The sequence below is a fragment of the Gadus macrocephalus genome, chromosome 13 (genome assembly GCF_031168955.1).
Source record: "Gadus macrocephalus chromosome 13, ASM3116895v1".
Lineage (NCBI taxonomy): Eukaryota > Metazoa > Chordata > Actinopteri > Gadiformes > Gadidae > Gadus > Gadus macrocephalus.
The window spans coordinates 8,448,372-8,466,010 of NC_082394.1; the positions used below are offsets into that span (position 1 = coordinate 8,448,372).

The following is a 17,639-nucleotide window of genomic DNA, read 5'->3' on the forward strand; positions in this document are numbered from 1 at the left end:
GCTGTAAAGGCTGTACCAATAAAGTTGAGGTTAGGTTGAATTTTGAGGTGTCATCAGGATGAACAGCACCTCGAGACCCGACGGCTTCAGGGACGCCTTCATCAAGAACTTCATTACGGTCTTCCTCTGTGTTGCCATCAACACCATCAACGGCTCCTTCCTCTACATCTACTTCAGGAGTGAGGTGTTCAAGAAGGACCCCAGGTACACACACAAACAAGCACACATGCATGCACACACACACACGCAGGCACGCACGCACGCACACACACACACACACACACACACACACACACACACACACACACACACACACACACACACACACACACACACACACACACACACACATACACACACACACACACACACACACACACACACACACACACACAGACTGATCAGACCCCTGACATTAGAGACAATTAACTTCAGATGAATCAAAGCTCATCTTGCTCTCTCTCTCCCTCCCTCTCTCTCTCTCTCTCTCTCTCTCTCTCTCTCTCTCTCTCTCTCTCTCTCTCTCTCTCTCTCTCTCTCTCTCTCTCTCTCTCTCTCTCTCTCTCTCTCTCTCTCTCTCTCTCTCTCTCTCTCTCTCTCTCTCTCTCTCTCCATTCCTCCCCCGACCCTCTCCCCCAATGCCCCACCCTCCACCAGGTATGTGCTCTACATCCACCTGGTGATAAATGACATCATCATGCTCACCAGCTCCGTCCTCCTCCAGGTGATCACCTATCTCGCGGTCGGGGGGATCAACGTGGCGGTGTGCTGCACCATTCTGGTCGTCATGGTTACCACCAACAAGTACGCCTGCAGACTGACTGTGTGAGACATTTCGGCCCAATCCCATATCTACCCCTTACCCCTTCCCCTTACCCCTTCAAAACAAGGGGGAGGGGTAAGGGGTAGAAATGTTTAATAGCAATGTAACAATAGACGCAGGAAAAAACATTAACAGGCAGACAATCAATCAATGAATACAATTTAAATAGATATGATGAAATATAAATGTAGCATATCACAGGTAAAGAAATAGAGAAACAGGTTAAATGTTAAATAAACGAAATCATTAGTTGAAAGGACTTGAAGGTGCTTATTCTGTTTGTTTCTCCACGGTGAGAGAGAATAGTAATAATACTGTGCTAGTTCTAGCACGAGCAGCGCTTGTAGTAGTGCTGTGTATTCCAGGACCAGTCCAGTGAACCTAGCCTGTACGGCGGTGCTACTAGTATTACTAGTTGTACTAGCAGCACTGTATTCCAGGACCAGTCCAGTGAACCTAGCCTGTACGGCGGTGCTACTAGTATTACTAGTTGTACTAGCAGCACTGTATTCCAGGACCAGTCCAGTGAACCTAGCCTGTACGGCGGTGCTACTAGTATTACTAGTTGTACTAGCAGCACTGTATTCCAGGAACAGTCCAGTGAACCTCGCCTGCATGGCGGTGGAGCGCTACATCGCTGTGTGTTGGCCGCTACACCACCCCCAGCTGTGCACCGTGGGTCGCACCTACTGCCTGATCGGCCTCATCTGGGGCGCGTCCTTCATCGACGCCTTCGCTGACATCATCATCATCTTCGTGACCCGGCCCCTCTCCTTCTTCTCCGTCTCCATGATGTGCTTTGCCGACGCCATCTTCTCCGTCCGCCAACACAAAGACAAGACCACCGTCGTCCAGGTGAGGTTCACCTGACAGCACTTGCACTACACATGCAGCGTTAAGTAGAGGGAGGCTTTAGTTCTTCCTTGATTACGTGCAATATGGAGTATGTACAGTATGTGTTTGTGCGTGTGTTGAGGCGGGGGTCTGTCTCTCCCCAGGTGGTCCTGGTCTCCATGGTGTTTCTGACCCTCGTCATCACCTACCTGAAGGTCCTCTTTGCAGCCAGGAAAGCGTCCGGTGATGACCAGGTGTGTAAGCTCCATAGTTGTTGATTAGTCTGATTTAATACTGGCCTTGCTTGTACCAAGAGTAGTACTTTGATTGTCAACATTTCAAACAAAAACTTTGCATTCTCCATTGGTCCAGATAGGACCAATGTTGTCAATGGTTTTCTATCATGTTCTGGAGAAAGCTTATGCTACATTGGAGAAAAGCTGATCCTGTTGGTTCCCCTTTAGGGTTGACATTCAGATCATGATTCAGGTTCAGGGCCATAACCGAGCACTGCTGGTCCATGCAGGTGTCGGCCAGGAAGGCGAGGAACACTATCCTGCTCCACGGCGTGCAGCTGCTGATCTGCATGCTCTCCTACGCCTCGCCCATCCTCACCATGCACCTTATCCGGACCTTCCCCACCAACTTCCGGAACATCCTCTTCCCCTGCTTCCTCCTCACCAACGTCCTGCCGCGCCTCCTCAGCCCCCTCATCTACGGCGTGCGTGACCAGAAGTTCAGCAACCAGCTCAGACTGCTCTTCTCCTGCAGGAGCTCTGGGCCCGGGGAGGGCGAGAGACTGAAGCCCACCGCAGGAGAGAGAGTCCGACCGATGAAGGGCAAGAGAGAGACAAAGACAGTAGGGGAGAGAGGGAGCTCTAGAAAGATGAATAAACAGACCGGACGGCCCTAGTGGCTGGTATGATCGTTTTGCATTTGCGATCTTGTTTGTGATGAGGTCACACTTTGCTCTGTAGAGGAGACTGAAATATCCCAAACAGTTTTGAGCGATCCTGCTATTAAAAGCTTTTGTACAAACCTGTATTCAACCTCTTTTATCCCCTTGGAATAAGGTTCCATTTTAGGACCAATGCAATTAATACACATGTTCTCTTTTGGTGATACATCGTCCAAGAGACAAGAAAGGTGCCACCCAGTGGTATATTCCAATCAAAGCAGGACCAGGCTATAGCTAGGGAATATGGGGTACAAAAAAACAAACAGAAGTCCCTCCCTCAATTTAGGCAGATAACCTTCTCACTATGTGTATATGATCCACAATATCCTACCTCAAACTCTTCACACTACAACCTCTGGCACAGACCAGCATCTGCTGTAAGTTGTCTCTCTTTCTCTCTGTCGCTCTTTCTCTCTGTATCTCTTTCTCTCGGTCTCTCTGTCTCTCTATCTCTCTATATCTATTTCTGTCTGTCTGTCTGACTGTCTGTCAGTCTTTCTGCATATTGTTCGATCTATTATTGTTCTATAAGGTATTCATATTTCGGTAATTGCCCTTCATTTTATCCTAAATTTTAAAACGTTGGACAAATTAAAAAATGTCAGATTGATCAAATTGTTGAACTATAGGCAAATAATGTGTGCCATGAATGTGTGAAATATTAACATAATCCCTTTTAAATGCCTTTATTCTTGAATTACAAGATCTCAGAGATTATGAGAATATGGGGGGCATGGGGAAGTGAACGCAGGCAGCCGGGTAGGAAGGTAGAAAGACAGGTAGGCCCTTCAATCATTTCATTTTGGCAACATGAAATGATTGGGCAGGCTATACAGGGATGCGGACGCCAAAGATGCTGATTTTTTTTAACCAGAGCATTTTATTGATTGACAGCTGTCAGGATGAGGAGAGATTTTTTAGAAATGATAAAAAATGCTTCTATAATAAATTGTCTAATGTAGCGTAAATATTTCTGTATTGAGATTGTATTTCTGTATTCAGATGAAATAAAGGCAGAGCTGGTTCAACATGAACGCCACTCGCCTAGACACTCTGAAGCAGGCCTTTATCAAGAATTTCATCACGGTCTTCCTCTGCGTCATCATCAACCTCGTCAACGGCTCTTTTGTCTACATCTACTTCAGGAGTCAGGAGTTCCAGAGGGACCCTAGGTATCAGAAATACTTTCATGATTATAAATATTCATTCCATAACTTCAATTCCATTATTAACTGTCCTGCTCTGTCTTCCTCTACTCCTGTCCTCTTCCTCTCCTTTATCTACTCCTTGATTCTACATTATCCAGTCAAATTACGATATTCCTTTTTTCAATGTTATATGGTTCAACAGTGATTCAAATGTTCCGCTACCGTGCTGGCCAGGTCCCTGCTGGAATAAAGCACTCTCCTACTCGTCTCCTCTCGTCTCCTCTCCTCTCCTCTCCTCTCCTCTCCTCTCCTCTCCTCTCCCCTCCTCTCCCCTCCTCTCTCCTCTCCTCTCCTCTCCTTCCCTCCTCTCCGCTCCTCTCCTCTCAGGTATGTGCTGTTCATCCACCTGGTCCTTAATGACATGGTGCTGCTGAGCCTTTCTACGGCGCTACAGATCATAACCTACACCTTCCGGCTCACACTCGCCCCCTGCTGTGTCCTGATCCTCATCCTCCTCGCCGCAAACAAGTAGGTGGTGGAGTACTAGGAGTAGTAGTAATAGTAGCAGTAGTGTAGGAATAGTTCTAGCATTACAAGGAACACTAGTGGTAGTAGCAGATCTACAAGTAGTACATGTAGGAGTAACATGGGGTGATACTACTACATGTAATTTTCAAAGTTCTAGGAGTGCTAAGAGTACTAGTTGTAGTAATACTAGGAATAGGAGCACTAGGGGTATTGGTAGTTCTAGAACATACAGGGGTATCTGGCGGCCCGTGGATCACATTAAGCCTGCAAGTTGATAAAATAATTGTGAAATGTAGTAGGTAAACGTGAACCGTACAAACCACCAATAAAGTGCGCTCTCTCAAATGGCCGGTGCTTTTGTAACGTCTGACGATCTCTGGCCTCCAAGAACCACTAAAGTTGTGGCAGCCGCAATTATACAGCTTAATTAAGTTCATAAATGTATTTGAGGAAAGACTTTTAATTAGGGATGCTCCGAAATGAAAATTCTTGGCCGAAACCGAAACCGAATATACTGAAACAGTTGGCCAAAAGCCGAAACCGAATACCGAATGTGTCTTTTGCTGTTTTCCATTCATTTCGCTTTAATCTTTCACCATTGCATAAATCAAACAATTAAATGTCCTTTATAAACATTTTTGTCCTGCTTTTCAATAAAAAAAATCAATTACAAATTTGATAGAAAATATTTATTTAATAATGAACGTTTTCTAACATTCCAGCAGACATTATAGCAAGAATTTAAGAACAATTGACCTTTCAATAAATGAGTAAAACAATTATTATATATTTTTTAATCAAAAATAAAAATGATTAAAAAACATTTTCGGTGGCCGAATATTCGGTGCATCCCTACTTTTAATGCCAATTTGAAACAGAATAGGAGGCATGTGGAAATGCACATTAAAAACGTAGGCCTAATGGTTGCACTTGCTTATGGTGTTCACTTTAATTGTTTTTGCTAGTACTTCTAATATTACTGTATTCCATGAATAGTCCAGTGACCACAGCCTGCACGTTGGTATTACTAGTTAGGTCGGAACTACTAGTCGTACTGTATTCCAGGAACAGTCCAGTGAACCTCGCCTGCATGGCGGTGGAGCGCTACATCGCTGTGTGTTGGCCGCTACACCACCCCCAGCTGTGCACCGTGGGTCGCACCTACTGCCTGATCGGCCTCATCTGGGGCGTGTCCTTCCTCCCCGGCCTCAGCAACCTGGTCATCCTGCTGCTGAACTGGCCTGCTTCCGAGTCCTGGTTCTCGGTGGTCACCTGCTACAACAACCGCATCTTCAACATGCCCCAGCACCAGACCAACGACCTTTTCATGGAAGTACGTCACAGCAAAGTGTTTGTTCAGCCATATATTGAAAAACAACCAGACTTCCAAATAATAGCAAAGCTGCTCTTAATAGTTTTGTACCATTAGAGGCAGCAAGGAGACTAGAGGAATTTGTTGAAAAAAGTCAGAACACACAGAAGTTGGTTAGGATCAAACTGGTGAAGATTTAGTGACTGAATAAGTGTATGAGTCAAGGTTCAAGTTAGGACACCAATAACGAATAAGACACTTTTTACATTAGCACCTTGGAATCGGTGAACCTAAAACTAAAGGAGCACCAATATCGATGTGCTCAGAGATTTCAGGTTGGTTGGTTGGGTCCCAAGGTCACACTGAAATCATCCCTTGGGTCTCGAGGTGAAAGGTGTTGAAAGACCCCCCCGCTGAGCGGAGGCTGAATGAGAGGTTGTGTTTCCCACCCAGGTCTTCTTCCTGTCCGTGGTGAGCGTCACCCTGGCCGCCACCTACCTCAAGGTGCTGCCGCCTCCGCCAGCAGCCGAGCGTCGGCCAGGAAGGCGAGGAACACCATCCTGCTGCACGGCGTCCAGCTGCTCATCTGCATGCTCACCTACGTGGCGCCGTTCGTCTGCGTACCCCTCATCAGGGCCATGCCCCACCAGCTCACCGTAATCCTCTTCATCTCATTCATCCTCGTCAATATCCTGCCGCGCCTCCTCAGCCCCCTCATCTACGGCGTGCGCGACCAAAAGTTCAGGACTCAGCTCAGACTGCTCTTCTCCTGCAGGAGCTCTGGGCCTGGGGAGGGCGAGAGACTGAAGCCCACAGCAGACGAGAGAGTTGGACCAGTGGAGGGTAATAGAGGGACAGCGACAGCGGGAGAGAGAGGGAGCTCCAAAAAGATTAAAAGTAGATGAAATTCAGCAATAAAGCTACTGTTTAGCTGCTCATAGATGACACACAGGCTACCCAAACTAGTAAACGTTGTTCAAAGTTTGGAAATAGATTTAGCACACAAAAATTTAAAAATACAAATAGAAGAATGAAAGGGATTGTAGATTGTATGCTTAATTAATTCAGAGTAGGCCTACCAGTAGGCATACATGCTGACCAACTACGTGACATTAAATGTTTATTTATCTATAGGCCTACTTAGGCAACCCTAACCCTAACCCTTATAACAATATTTATAACATTATATGCTTAAAATATGCATTGATTTCGTGCTTTGTTTGATGTAACGCCCCATCTTCGCAACTAGATGGGGACATGCCTCTCAGTAAAGATTAAGAACGCTGAATAAAGAGGCAAATTAAGCCTAAACCATTCTTGAGAATTACAACGACTTCAATGTGCATAATGTTCGGCTCAACGTCTGTATATGTTGTTTAATGCACACACAAATAAAGTATTTTCTTGTTCATGGCGTGCAGGCTACTTCTACAGAACCGTTTCGAGAAATGAAGGACCTACAAATTAGGCTACTTTAAAACTAAAGTTCGAACAATAAAATCTAATCTGTGCAGACTCAAGTAAACCACTTAATATGTATATTTTAAATCTCGTTGGACGCGGAGGATTTAAAAGCCAACGTTTCTATTGATTAAGACAAATTATCTGAAGAGAGACGGTCTTGGCATTGGACACATGCATCGAAGACTTCCGGATAATACCGAAGGGTCCCGGCGGAGTGAGGAGCAGCGCGCGGACGGGACGGGAGGGTTCGGGGATACCCGAACAGAGGGGAAGAGATGCCAACCCACTGGTTCGTTTCATCATAGGGCTCTATATAGATATTCATCATGAAATCTTGACCATTTTTAAGTTAAAGTTATACAATAAACGGGTCATGGGGTAATAGGGCCTTAAAAAAGGCTAATAAGTCAGATCATGCAAAGTAAAGAAGGGAACATTTCGGCCCATTGTAAGAACATCCAAAGGTAAGTTGATTTAATTGTTACTGCTGCCCTTCCCATAACCAATGCTACATCTGGGGTTGGTTCCCGTGTGCTACCCTGTGGCAGCCTGCTTCTACCTAGGGTGGGTTAAATGTAGAGGATGCCATTTATTTCCCCATGGGAATAAATATCAAAGCAAATCACTTGCCAGCACTTCTATATTTAAATGACTTGAAGTTATGTATTGTTGTTGCTTTCTCTCATTTGTTAAATACACACGATTCCATGCATATTTAGTTTGGTATCGGACAGGAATTTGATCAATCTTGCGTGCGGTTTCTCTTGGATGTCATATAAGGATGCAGTTAGCATGTTTAATTATAGATAGAATGTATTTCTGTACATGCATAGTAACTCCTATGGGAGAACGACATTCACTATTTATGTAATTAGTGAGAGAGAGAGAGAGAGAGAGAGAGAGAGAGAGAGAGAGAGAGAGAGAGAGAGAGAGAGAGAGAGAGAGAGAGAGAGATTGTCTGTCTGTCTGTCTGTCTGTCTGTCTGTCTGTCTGTCTGTCTGTCTGTCGTCCGTCTGTGTTTGCCTGTGCGTTCCAGCAGCACTGGTGGTGTGTGTGTGTTTGTGCCTGTTGTGTCCGTGTGTGTGGGTGTGTGGCTGTAAAGTGCTGAAAAATAAAACCAAATCAAAAGACAAGAACATAAACTAGTGCTAAAAATAACCCCAGTGAAGACATCACTTGGAACCTGACTGTCATCCTGATGTGGCCTGTGTGTGTGTGTGCGCGTGTGTGTGTGTGTGTGCGTGCGTGTGTGTGTCCGTATGTGTGTTAAAACTCGTTGTAGTAATACTATTACTACTAGCTATAAGGATCCTCTGAACAGGAGAAAGGAGGAGAGAGCAGGAGAGAAGGAGGAGAGACAAGAGAGTAGAGAGTAGGTGAGCGAGGATAGATTAAAAATGTCCACTGACCAAAGCTCAAGTGTAGATGGAAACAGAAGCTGAACTTTGTTGCTTCCTTGAAGTCAAATATAGCCACTATTAAACGCTGGGACGACTCTCTCATCTAGTTGTTGATCACCCTAATTTAAACAGATCAGCTCAAAAACAGCAGGCGGAGGCGGATTGAAAAGGCCCTACGCCAAACCAAAACGCGCTCCGCACCGCAATGTGCTCCTGGGGTGTGGAAGAAACACAGAAATGAAAGAGATGCTTGACCTCTATGCTTGAGCAGGGGAGAGAAGGAGAGAGGAGGGGGGAGGAGGAGAGAGAAGAAGAGAGGAGGAGAGAGGGGGAGAGAGGAGGAGGGAGGAGGAGAGAGAGACGAGGGAGGAGAGACCAAGCTAGAGGAGAGGAGGGGCTAGAGAAGAGAGACGAAGAGAGAAGAGGAGAGGGGAGGGTAGATGAGAACAGAGGAGGGAAGGGGAAAGGAGAGAGGAGGAGAGGGTAGGAGAGATAATGCAGTGTCCTAACTAATGCAGTGTACATTAGTTTAGCACCTGTCTCTTGCAAGGTCATTTCCTGTGTTTTGCAGTAAAGGCGGTTAGAGAGATCATGTTCCTGAGGATGTCAGGGTCAGCAAGTATCCAGTCTGCTCCAGAGACCAGCTCTGGCCAATACCACAGTACACCTGGAGAATAGAGGAGTGGATTATCATGTCATTTACTTATACAATATAACCATATCATATCTTATGCAATCCTGGCTTATCCTATCTTCAGTGTTGTGTTTTTTTTGTCAGTTATAGTAAGATAAGAAAAGTTAGACCTTTATACTTTTGTCAGAGATCATTTCGGAGCGAACCAGTGAAGTAATGCATACCTCTTACAGAACGTGAACATTCATATATTATGTCTATTTATCCATTCCAAAGAATCTTTGTGCCTCTTTGGGTGTGCCCGTGCGTGTGTGTGTGTGTGTGTGGGTCCTGTTTGCTAGGTAACCATGGTGCGGGGGAGGCTCCCGGGCTGGGGGCAGCAGGACCCAAAAGAGGTGCTGGTGCACGTGAACGTAGGAGGGCTGAAGAGGAGCCTTTGCTCCAGCACCCTGAGGAACTTTCCAGAAACCAGACTGGGGAAGCTGCTGAGCTGTGACACAGAGGAGGCCATCCTACAGGTCTCAGACTCTCTAGGACCACTCCTCTGCTTCTTCCTCCGTCCTGTTCTTTCTTAACATAATGTCCCGTCTGGGAATAATAAAGTACTATTTAGATGGATGGATGGATGGATGGATGGATGGATGGATGGATGGATGGATGGATGGATGGATGGATGGATGGATGGATGGATGGATGGATGGATGGATGGATGGATGGATGGATGGATGGATGGATGGATGGATGGATGGATGGATGGATGGATGGATGGATGGATGGATGGATGGATGGATGGATGGATGGATGGATGGATAGATAGATAGATAGATAGATAGATAGATAGATAGATAGATAGATAGATAGATAGATAGATAGATAGATAGATAGATAGATAGATAGATGGATAATTGATTGTCCCCTTGGGGAAATTGTTCTCAGTGAATAGACAGATGTTTGATCGTATCAAAAGATAAACTGCAGATGCTCAGGATCAAACCCACAACCTTTCTAAAACCCTACGTGCACCCATACCTTCCTGCCCATTATAGACTAACGTTGGACACATATGCACATATTTATCCATCTATCCATGTGCCTGTCTTTCCATCCATCCAGCCATGTGTGTCTGTCTGCCTGTCCGTCTGTTCATCAGGTGTGTGATGACTACGACGTGCAGCAGAAGGAGTTTTATTTCGACAGGAATCCCGGTCTCTTTCCTTACCTTCTTCACTTCTATCAGACGGGAAAACTACACATCATGGAGGACCTGTGCGTCTTCTCCTTCAGGTACAAACACCCTTCTCTATTTGAAGGATTTAACGTGACAGAGGTTATCTTATTGTGGCCTTATGTAGACTTATTGAACTGGGCCAATGTGCATCTTTAACAAACCTATTATCCATTATATCAAGAGACAAGCTGTGAATTTAGTAAGCACTGCATAACTTGCACTAAATGTAAAGGGAATGCATTTATAAATTAACTTTTCTAACCTGTGGACACTCAAAGCACTCAAAGCAGATTCATGTCCGACGCTCGTCGGTAGCAGGTTAGCCTTATTCATAGTAACCCTGGGTGAAATGTCTGCAGTGGCCAAACCACAAATTTCCTACAGGAAAGACTGGAAGCACTATGCTATGCTACGCTAGTGTACACCAGGCTACAGATAGGACTGGACGTACTATGCTGTGCCAGTGTATGCTAGGCTTCACAAAGATCATCATGGACTGCGCACAGCTTATTGACACAGTGATTGACAGTACCTGTATCTGGACCTCTGTGTTGATCGATTGTAGCAGTATCAATAATGATGGTTCTCAGCCTCACTGTAAGTCTCGTCATGGATTCTTCTTCCTGTTTGGCTACAGCCAGGAGATAGAATACTGGGGCATCAATGAGTTCTTCCTGGACAGTTGCTGTAGTTACCGTTTCCATGACCGCAAGCTAGAGAGCAGCCGCCATCGCAGCTGGGACGATGAGAGCGACGTCAGCAGTGTGGACACGTCCGTGGACGAGATCTCAGATCTAAACAGGTACACAACACCCGAACAGGGTCTCATTAACATGAAGAGGTAAACAACACCTCAACAGGTAGTTAATCTGAACAGGTAAACAACACCTCAACAGGTAAACAACACCTGACCAGGTACACAGCACCTTTACAGGTTCTCATTACCATGAAGAGGTAAACAACACCACCACAGGTAAACAACACCTCAACAGATACACAACAGCTGAACAGGTTCTCATTAACATGAAGAGGTAAACAACACCACCACAGGTAAACAACACCTCAACAGGTAGTCAACCTTAACAGGTAAACAACACCTCAACAGGTAAACAACACCACAATAGGCAAACATCAGCCTGACCAGGTAAAAAACACCTGAACAGGTAAACCCGGAATAATCTCATCAAGCGAAAGACCTGAGAGAAGAGGAGGGAAGGAAGGCAGGAAGTTGGTTTAATTGTGGTGAGGTATGTTTATACTTTAGTAACAGTTGAATATCCAGTAATGATCTGAGTCCTCTCCCAGCATGAGGTCAAAGGTCACAGGGCTACAGACACAATGATCAGAGGGCCGCCTTTGTTACAACTTATATCTCCAGTTCATTCACCTGGTTTTAATGGTCTTTAAAAATGCAAGACAAAAACAATACAGCATTAATAACGTTTTACTGCCAATACTTTTCTTGGATATTGGCCAAAGGCATCTTTGTCTTGGATTGTGTTGATCCTCCTCTCATTTGGGTCGCTAGGGACATGCTGCGTTTCCAGGAAGTGCCCTATGGCAATGCAAGGCGGTGTCTCTGGCTGACCCTGGAGAACCCTGGCTACTCCATCCCCAGCAAGGTGTTCAGCCTGCTGTCCATCAGCGTGGTGCTCACCTCCATCGCTGCCATGTGCATCCACAGCATGCCAGAACACCAGGTAGGTACTGCTACATGCTACATGCTACAGCATGCCAGAACACCTGGTAGGTTCTGCTACATGCTACAGCATACCAGTACAATAGGTAGGTACTGCTACCTGCTACAGCATGCCAGTACACCAGGTAGGTACTGCTACATGCTACATGCTATAGCATGCCTGTTACACCAGGTAGGTTCGGCTATCTGCTACATGCTATAGCATGCCATTACACCAGGTAGGTTTGATTACATGCTAAATGCTACAGCAGGCCAGAACACCAGGTAGGTCCTGCAACATACTACCAGTGTATTCTATAATACAGGTTGGACAGGAAGCACCATAGTAGCTAGCTACACTCATTTTACAGCAGTTCAAACTATATTTTAATTGCATATCACAGGTTGTCAAAACATCAGGTCAGCGCTACATGCTACATACTCCATAACACAGCAGAACAAACGTAACAAAGTACAGATTGACCAGATTGCCCCCCTCTCCATCTCCAGAGCTTCGACGAAGATGGGAAACTGATGGAAGACCCCATCATGCAGATTCTGGAGGTCTTCTGTACCTGCTGGTTCTCCTTTGAGGTGAGACAAGCTCACAAGCCGCTAATGCAAGACGCCAGTACTAGCTAGTTATGGTAGCTCGTAAAGCAAGATTCTAAGGTTAGCTGATTATGATACATGCTCTCTGCTGCTAATCCTGGATGCTAATGCTAGTGCTGCTAATGCTAACCACTAACACTAGTTGTAGTATTGGTGTCTGTGGCCTTTCTTTGGCCACTTTCAGAAAAGCCAATATGGCAAAGGCATTAATTTTAATCAAATGTTAATAGCAAATAGCCAAACACACAGCCACAGATTTCCCTGCCCCCCAGGTGGTGACAAGGCTGCTGCTAGCTCCTAACCAGAGGAAGTTCTTCCGCCATCCTCTGAACATCATAGACTTGGTGTCTGTGGTCCCTGTCTACATCACTGTGACCTTTGACCTCATGCTGGGGGAAGCGTCAGAACGCGGAATTCTGGGGGCACTCCTTCAGGTTCGAAACTTTGAGATCCTTTCTGGATATTCAACTGTTACTAAAGTATGAATAATATACATCACCACACTTCAACCAACCTCCTTGCTCCTGCCTTTCTTCCCTTCTCTTGTCTCGCAGGTCTTTCGCTTGATGCGAATATTTCGGGTGTTGAAGCTGGCCAGACACTCCACAGGCCTCCGATCTCTGGGAGCCACGCTACAGGTAGGACTGGGAGCACAATGCAATGCCATGCTATGCTATGCTACTAGGCTACAGGTAGGACTGAATGCACTATTTTACACCCTACTATTGTATGCTAGGCTACAGGTTGGACAGGAAGCTCTGTCTTCGCTAGCAAAACTAGCATGACAGTGCCTTAATATCTTCTTGTTGTCATTTCCCGAGTTTCATTCAAATCTATTAAGGCTCCCACGATTAACAATGGATATATTCTTTATATATTATACATTATTTATTACATTAGATTACTTAGGTATTTCATAATATGTTTACTGTTTTAGCTGATCAAGAAAGGAAAAAACGGACATATTGAATTGAGATGGTTGAGTCTATTAAAGGGGTTGGTGTAGATGGGCCTGACCCTGACCCTTAAGGTCAGGGTCAGGCTCAGGGTCACCCTTTAGGGTCCGAGGAAGGTGAGCTAGGCATCATGGTAAAATAGCAGGTTCTAACGGTGCTTCACCTTGGCCCTGCAGCACAGCTACCGTGAGGTGGGCATCCTGCTGCTGTACCTGGGGGTCGGAGTCTCTGTGTTCTCCGGCATGGCCTACACCGCCGAGTACGAAGAGGTACCCCACTCCCATGACTATTTGGTTTCAACGTTATGTTAACAATTGTACGGTGCCAAAGCCAGGAGGCACTGTGTGTTCCTGATGTCTTCATCTCTCTCTCTCTCTCTCTCTCTCTCTCTCTCTCTCTCCAGGATGTCGGTCTGGACACCATCCCGGCGTGCTGGTGGTGGGGGACGGTCTCCATGACGACGGTGGGCTACGGCGACGTGGTCCCGGTGACGGTGGCGGGGAAGCTGGCGGCCAGCGGCTGCATTCTGGGCGGCACCCTGGTGGTGGCGCTGCCCATCACCATCATCTTCAACAAGTTCTCCCACTTCTACCGCAAGCAGAAGGCTCTCGAGGCCTCGGTGCGCAACCACGACCCCCAGCAGGGGGTCCGCCGCGCCCAGGAGGGGCCGGAGCCGTCCTCAGACGGAGACAGCCGCTGTCTGGACGACGACGACGAGGATGAGGAAGAGGATGAGGATTATGATGTGGACTTTGAGGAGGATGGGGGCGTGGTTAACTACAGCTATGTGGAGCATCCTTCATACACTGGGAGGACGGAGCGATGCTGACTGGGAGGACTGGAGTGGACTGGGAGCACTGGTGTGGACTGGGAGGAGGACTGGTGTGGACTGGGAGGAGTGGTGCAGACTGGGAGGAGGAGTGGTGTGGACTGGGAGGAGGAGTGGTGTGGACTGGGAGGAGTGGTAGTGCTGACTGGGAGGAGTGGTAGTGCTGACTGGTTGGAAGAGGAACACTCAAACACCAAGGTTGAAGTCATGTGTTGCGAAGCCCAAATCATACAGAGCGCACATTTTGCCTCATATTTGTAGCGCGACTCAAACTTAGAACTAGAATCATACTGTTTTCTTAGGGCGAGTGTAGCAGGACTAGGTTCTTCTGCTTGCTTCAAAAAAAATGAAGCAAGTGTCTGCCCAATGCAGCGATGTGCTTCAGGCTTTAGACTGTTCACTTACTGCCTGACTGCTGTTTGACCAACCAAATGAACAAAACCGCTCACCACTACAAAACAGGACAAAACAGGAAGTTAGGGGAACATTATATGGTCTGACATCCTCTCAGCGATCTCTCCTCAGTATTCAGCTTTACCCTTGTTAAGACGCAATGGCAGGACGCTCAAATGCTAAACCCTCGATGTCTCTCAACCAATGACGTCCAAGCGGGGCGGAGCTTAGGTGTATTTTTTTACAATCTAGCATGTAATAATAATAATAATAATAAATGTTATTTATACTGCACTTTATATTCAAGAATCTCAAAGTGCTTCAGAGAAAAAAATACCAAAAAACTATTAAAAAAGGGGGAACCTCAAAGAAAGTTTAGCTGAATGCTCTTTTAAAGAGATGGGTTTTGAGGTTCCGTTTAAAAAGAGCTGTAGTCTGTGGACAACCCAAAGAGCTAACAAATGTTTTTAATGAGCATCACTTCACCACCTCTGTTAGTTTTAAGTAATCTAAAATATAAAGTTATACATATCTTATCTAGATTATATAAATGAAGGGTCTTCCTTTGTCTGGGACGTCTGTTACGACAAGGTCTGACGGCATTGTCTTACTGTTTGTTTTATGTTTTCATGTTTTGAAAAGCTTCAAAATGTATGACTAGCAGTCACGATTAAAGTGACGCTTTCATCCAAAACCAAAGTCACGTGATGGCGGTAGGGGTAAGCTGAGCTCTAAATGACTAACAGGTAGTCTCTTGGCACTGGGGATCAAACCCGGAACCCCTTCAGCTGTGAGTCGAACACCCTAACCCAAAAGTGTATATTCAGTGGGCCGCAGTCTGGAACAACATAATCAGAGTAGTTTGGAAGAATTAACATGCAGACAGAGAAAGATGTGGCAAATAAAGCATAATTTGCTCTATTGTCCGCCACCTCAAATAATGTCTACCAACATACCACTATCTTTGACCCCATCATTCTGTGTATAACTGTAGAAATTATTAATTTAAAGAGGGTTTTAGTGGACAGGAGAAGAGCAATACAACAGCATAGAGGGATTAGTATTGCCTCTATGTGCCCTAAGTGGAAGCAATACTAATTACTACAGCCCTGCGCTGACACTGATTTTTGATTCATTACTGCTCCCCTTGTCAGCAAAATAAAGTTATTATGAGCAGACTTTTCCGTTAAATAAAAAACACATACTCACCCTGAATGATCCAACTCCCAAACTTTCCCTGATACCAAAGCCATCTGGTCAGGCTAAGACCGGAACCAGAGACAGATATTACTGTTTTTAGGGGGACACAATTCAGGAGAGCAGGTCCCTGTAAACCTATGCATCTTCATTACATCTATTGAATGTATTCAAAACAATAAACAATGACCAATCATTGGTGACAGTATTAATTTGTTCTGTCATGTCTTTCATCTGAATGAAGTTATAGTTGCAGTGGATCGAATCATTCTGAGGTCTGTTTTGTTAAATTCATCAATAACAATATGTATTGATGAATAACACTAAGTGTGATATACTTCAGATAGTTTGAATATATGTGTATACTGTCAGACGGTTACCTAAAGGAGAGGAGTCTTAAAGGAATCTTATTGACCGGCTAGGTCTGATGAGACTTTAAATATAATCAATAATGAATTAGCTTTTCATTAGCAGCTCTAAAAGCATTACCTACCACAATAAAAGTATATTGAAACTATACTAATGCATCAGAGAGCAGTGAGGGATCCGAAGGTGAGCGTAAACAGCAAGTTGGACCCAGTCGCTTTCAAGAAGCAAGACAACACAGCTGGAGAGAGGAGAGACACAGAGGGAGGGAGAGACACAGAGGGAGAGTTACACCGACAAAGGAAGAGACACAGAGGGTAAGAGAGAGGAGAGATACACAGACCGAGAGACACAGAGGGAGAGAGAGACACACACAGGGAGAGACAGAGACAGAGGGAGATATAAACACAGAGGGAGGGGGAGGTAAGAGGGAGAGAGGATAGAGAGATAGCCGGCGAGAGAATTGAGGTATCAGAGAGAGCACATATAGATAATTGAGGTATAAAGAGGGATCAAATTGTTGGGGGGGGGGATATTAAACATTCATGCTGCTATTTAAGCAGGAGGCTAAACGTGGGGCATCCTAAGAGAGACAAACAACATCTCACTCTCTCCTTGGCTGCTCTCAGGCAAGGTTGATCGCCCCATTCAGGAAAGGCAGTACCACAGTACTAAGCAGAGCTGTTCATCCTCTCGTTAGATCTGAAGCACTAGCAGACATTAAGGAGCCACTAGGGGTTAGAAGATGAATACAGAACATTAAGGAGCTGGTAGGGGTAAGACAGGTAGGGGTTAGATACAGAGACAGGTCATTTAGAAGCTGGTAGTGGGTTATAGTTAGCTTGTCACGGATAGGGACTAAATGTATTGAACCAAGAATCCAACGACTTGGAATCTAACAACTTCACAGAATAAAAAACAAAAACAGCAGCAGGTATATCATTTTGAATAACAGTTAAAACTGTTAACACTGTATCATCAACAACATGTAGAGGTGAAGAGGAAGGGATAAGAGCTGCAGGATGAAGGTGAAGAACACGTTAAAGGACGAGGCACTTCGCTCGACCGACTTTTTACCATCAGTTTATTACCATAAAATACTTTTGTTCTTTTCAGAAATACAGCATGTGACAACCAACCAAAATATGAAAATAAATCAATAAAAACAAAACCAATATGGGAGATCTGTTGAAGGCCCAGATAGCTCTACTGCTGGGCAGAAGACACGCTGAACAATCATGCACCGTCTCTATTTTTTAAACAGTCAATACTAAAATCT

At 45.3% G+C, this 17,639-nt stretch overlaps 4 protein-coding genes across 6 annotated transcripts in view; 3 read left to right on the top strand and 1 right to left on the bottom strand.

The window, feature by feature from the left end:
- On the top strand, positions 1-2,937 carry LOC132470986 (odorant receptor 131-2-like). Its single transcript, XM_060069947.1, has 5 exons — positions 1-204; positions 658-804; positions 1,414-1,678; positions 1,822-1,911; positions 2,184-2,937. The coding sequence occupies exons 1-5, from the start codon at positions 59-61 to the stop codon at positions 2,568-2,570; spliced, it is 1,035 nt and encodes a 344-aa protein (XP_059925930.1). The 5' UTR covers positions 1-58; the 3' UTR covers positions 2,571-2,937.
- Positions 2,938-2,968: 31 nt separating this feature from the next.
- On the top strand, positions 2,969-6,402 carry LOC132470842 (odorant receptor 131-2-like). Of its 2 annotated transcripts, XM_060069740.1 has the most exons (5): positions 2,969-2,992; positions 3,618-3,787; positions 4,151-4,291; positions 5,357-5,624; positions 6,057-6,402. In XM_060069740.1, exons 2-5 carry the CDS (start codon positions 3,645-3,647, stop codon positions 6,261-6,263), a joined length of 759 nt encoding a protein of 252 aa, XP_059925723.1. In that variant the 5' UTR covers positions 2,969-2,992; positions 3,618-3,644; the 3' UTR covers positions 6,264-6,402. The 2 variants fall into 2 exon arrangements, with proteins under 2 accessions (XP_059925723.1, XP_059925722.1); XM_060069739.1 differs by lacking the exon at positions 2,969-2,992 and having other exon boundaries at positions 3,534-3,787.
- Positions 6,403-6,515: 113 nt separating this feature from the next.
- On the top strand, positions 6,516-15,079 carry si:dkey-43k4.5 (potassium voltage-gated channel subfamily S member 2). The gene is made up of 10 exons (XM_060069736.1): positions 6,516-7,531; positions 9,443-9,619; positions 10,252-10,385; positions 10,967-11,131; positions 11,858-12,029; positions 12,518-12,601; positions 12,892-13,053; positions 13,174-13,257; positions 13,752-13,844; positions 13,979-15,079. The coding sequence occupies exons 2-10, from the start codon at positions 9,449-9,451 to the stop codon at positions 14,402-14,404; spliced, it is 1,491 nt and encodes a 496-aa protein (XP_059925719.1). The 5' UTR covers positions 6,516-7,531; positions 9,443-9,448; the 3' UTR covers positions 14,405-15,079.
- A 2,348-nt stretch (positions 15,080-17,427) lies between these two features.
- LOC132470840 (serine/threonine-protein kinase 4-like) overlaps positions 17,428-17,639 on the bottom strand; it is a 13,785-nt gene continuing 13,573 nt past the window's right edge. For both annotated transcript variants that reach the window (XM_060069738.1, XM_060069737.1), the window contains exon 11: positions 17,428-17,639. This exon is cut by the window's right edge and continues 2,398 nt beyond it. The gene's annotated coding sequence lies outside the window, so the exon portion shown is untranslated.

What these genes read in the sequence shown, in the direction of transcription:
- LOC132470986 (XM_060069947.1), top strand. Translation starts at nt 59, where the DNA reads ATGAACAGCACCTCGAGACCCGACGGCTTCAGGGACGCCTTCATCAAG. An exon ending in GTCATGGTTACCACCAACAA is followed by an intron (nt 805 to 1,413) that starts GTACGCCTGCAG and finishes ACTGTATTCCAG; the next exon opens with GAACAGTCCAGTGAACCTCG. An exon ending in ACAAGACCACCGTCGTCCAG is followed by an intron (nt 1,679 to 1,821) that starts GTGAGGTTCACC and finishes GTCTCTCCCCAG; the next exon opens with GTGGTCCTGGTCTCCATGGT.
- LOC132470842 (XM_060069740.1), top strand. Translation starts at nt 3,645, where the DNA reads ATGAACGCCACTCGCCTAGACACTCTGAAGCAGGCCTTTATCAAGAAT. An exon ending in GAGTTCCAGAGGGACCCTAG is followed by an intron (nt 3,788 to 4,150) that starts GTATCAGAAATA and finishes CTCTCCTCTCAG; the next exon opens with GTATGTGCTGTTCATCCACC. An exon ending in ATCCTCCTCGCCGCAAACAA is followed by an intron (nt 4,292 to 5,356) that starts GTAGGTGGTGGA and finishes ACTGTATTCCAG; the next exon opens with GAACAGTCCAGTGAACCTCG.
- si:dkey-43k4.5 (XM_060069736.1), top strand. Translation starts at nt 9,449, where the DNA reads ATGGTGCGGGGGAGGCTCCCGGGCTGGGGGCAGCAGGACCCAAAAGAG. An exon ending in CTCTGGGAGCCACGCTACAG is followed by an intron (nt 13,258 to 13,751) that starts GTAGGACTGGGA and finishes TTGGCCCTGCAG; the next exon opens with CACAGCTACCGTGAGGTGGG. An exon ending in ACACCGCCGAGTACGAAGAG is followed by an intron (nt 13,845 to 13,978) that starts GTACCCCACTCC and finishes CTCTCTCTCCAG; the next exon opens with GATGTCGGTCTGGACACCAT.